Genomic DNA, 2,349 nt, shown 5'->3' on the forward strand with positions numbered 1-2,349 from the left:
TATAATAATTTTTAATAATAATTACATATAATTTACAATACAATTTTCTTTATAATTTATAATAATTTTTAATAATAATTATATATAATTTACAATACAGTTTTCTTTATAATTTATAACAATTTTTAATAATAATTACATGTAATTTACAATACAATTACATATAATTTACAATACAATTTTCTTTATAATTTATAATAATTTTTAATAATAATTACATATAATTTGCAATACAGTTTTCTTTATAATTTATAATAATTTTTAATAATAGTTACATATAATTTACAATACAATTTTCTTTATAATTTATAATAATTTTTAATAATAATTTTTTTCTTTATAATTCTCGATAAGTTTCTTTCCTTTTAATCATATCTCTCTTTCTGCAAAGTATGCATACATGTATGTGCAGGTAGTTTAGGGTTATTTCATTAGCCTCTGCTATACTAACCTCTACCATACACGTTGATGTCTAATTGAACACTCCATGACCTTCAAGACGTCGTTGATCATTCCTTCCTGATAATTTCTTCTTTTCAAAATAAATAAATAATAAACTATCGCGCGCAAATCCCAAAAGTGCCGGACAATTGATCGAATGACAGTGGACTATTCTGTTTTAGTACGTACCTACATTGTTTCTCTGTCTCTACTTTCATTCGGTTTTGCGAAAGGAAAGTAGAGGGAGGGGGATGAATTCAACTGTGGGATTTCGTATACGAATCAATGGAATACGATTGTTCGTTTCGTTTTCAGGCAAAAAAAAAAAAAGAAAAAAAGGGGAAAAAAAGGGAGAAAAAGGAAATATGAACGCGCCGCCGCCGGTATACGCATCCTCCTGCCCTGCGTTGCAGTCGAACCTATCGCTGCACAGTTCTTCCTACTACAGCGAGTACAGCGGCGGTGCGAGGAGACGATTATCGTCGACGGGTGAGGCAGATACCTCGGCCACGTCGAGCTACGAGGGTAGCGACAGCTCCGAAAACAGCGATGAATCGCGCCTGGAACCAGTGAGCCAAATGGAACGGGAACAACTCGAAACGTTCTTCCGGGGTCTGAAGTCGCAGGTGAGCTACGAAGCTGCGAGTGTATGGTAAAAACGAACGAGCGTTCTTCGTCCTTTGCTTTAACCAAATCCGGTTAATAGTATCGGTGTGCTTATTATACTCTTTCGTGGTCACTGTTACGAGCAAATTTCTTTCGAAAGTGGCAACTAAGACACTTTGTTCCCATGTCGAGATTTCGAGAACACTTGCGCTTGCGTGCTTAATTATTTTGATGCGGCGACGAGTGCGTTTGCTGTAAAATTGAAACGAAATTATAATAAATTGTATAAGATTAAATATGCATATTTCAATGGCCGAATTTTCTCGTGTTATTTCACAGGAGAAATACGTGTAATTACAATTGATAACAATTTCCTTTCTCTCTGTCCCGAAGGATTCTAAAAATGTGCTAACATTACATATTGAATGTGTTTTTTATTTTGTCTAATTTGTGATGTGCTAATATTACGTTGAATGTGTTTTTTTATTTCGTCTAATTTTTACTCCAATAGCAACTGCAATTATTTTTTTTTTTTTTTTGTTCCTTTTACTACGTGACGACACGAACTAAATCTAAAGGTTTGAAAAGAATTTGCCTAGAAAAATTGATGTTAATTTACTTATTTTAAAAAAGTTTATCTGTGTTTGTTATTTCAGATAAACTTATATTTTTCTCGGTAAAGATAATTTCGCGACAGACGAGTTAAAGCCATTTTTCATCGCTGGAAATGTGAGTTACGCCACTTTCGAAATAAACGGCTCGTACATTATCGGCCAACTATAGTTGCCGATTGTCGAGAGTTTGCTGTGTCGTCAGTCACCTGTCATCGAACGGTTAAAATTTTGCTCGAGTAGAGAACAATAATTATACAAAGATGTGGCAAAGTGTTCATTTGCGACTATTTTACGGTAATATCGAAAGAGTCAACACGTTGACTGCCATGCGAAACTTATTACGCATCGTTTGTGCAACAAAGCAATATTCTTCGTATTATAATATTATCCAGTTATCTGCGTCATTATGCATCGATTACTCTGAAATATTGGCCGAAACGTAACTGCGCTTTTTTCTCATAGACAGACATGACGTTAAAATTAACTCAAACTGCAAATTCATTCTGCAGTCTGATATCTGATTGTTCAAGCTTGTTTTAGAAAAGACAAATTGTTGCAAAGTTTGTTTTAGAAAAAGCAAATCGTTAACAATCGTCTGTTCAAACTGCGTCGACTTCGAGAAACGTAAAACCAGGGAAGGAACATTTTTCTGCGCTATCTTCAGAAAAGAAAAAAAAAAAAAAAAAGA

General features: G+C 33.8%; 1 protein-coding gene across 1 annotated transcript; it reads left to right on the forward strand.

The window, feature by feature from the left end:
- Window positions 1-574: 574 nt before the first annotated feature.
- Window positions 575-1,347, forward strand: LOC122529088. The gene has a single exon (XM_043654877.1). It carries the CDS (start codon window positions 693-695, stop codon window positions 1,095-1,097), a length of 405 nt encoding a protein of 134 aa, XP_043510812.1. The 5' UTR covers window positions 575-692; the 3' UTR covers window positions 1,098-1,347.
- Window positions 1,348-2,349: the final 1,002 nt, after the last annotated feature.

The sequence above is a fragment of the Frieseomelitta varia genome, unplaced genomic scaffold (assembly GCF_011392965.1).
Source record: "Frieseomelitta varia isolate USP_RPSP 00005682 unplaced genomic scaffold, Fvar_1.2 scaffold_1301, whole genome shotgun sequence".
In the NCBI taxonomy this organism is placed as follows: domain Eukaryota; kingdom Metazoa; phylum Arthropoda; class Insecta; order Hymenoptera; family Apidae; genus Frieseomelitta; species Frieseomelitta varia.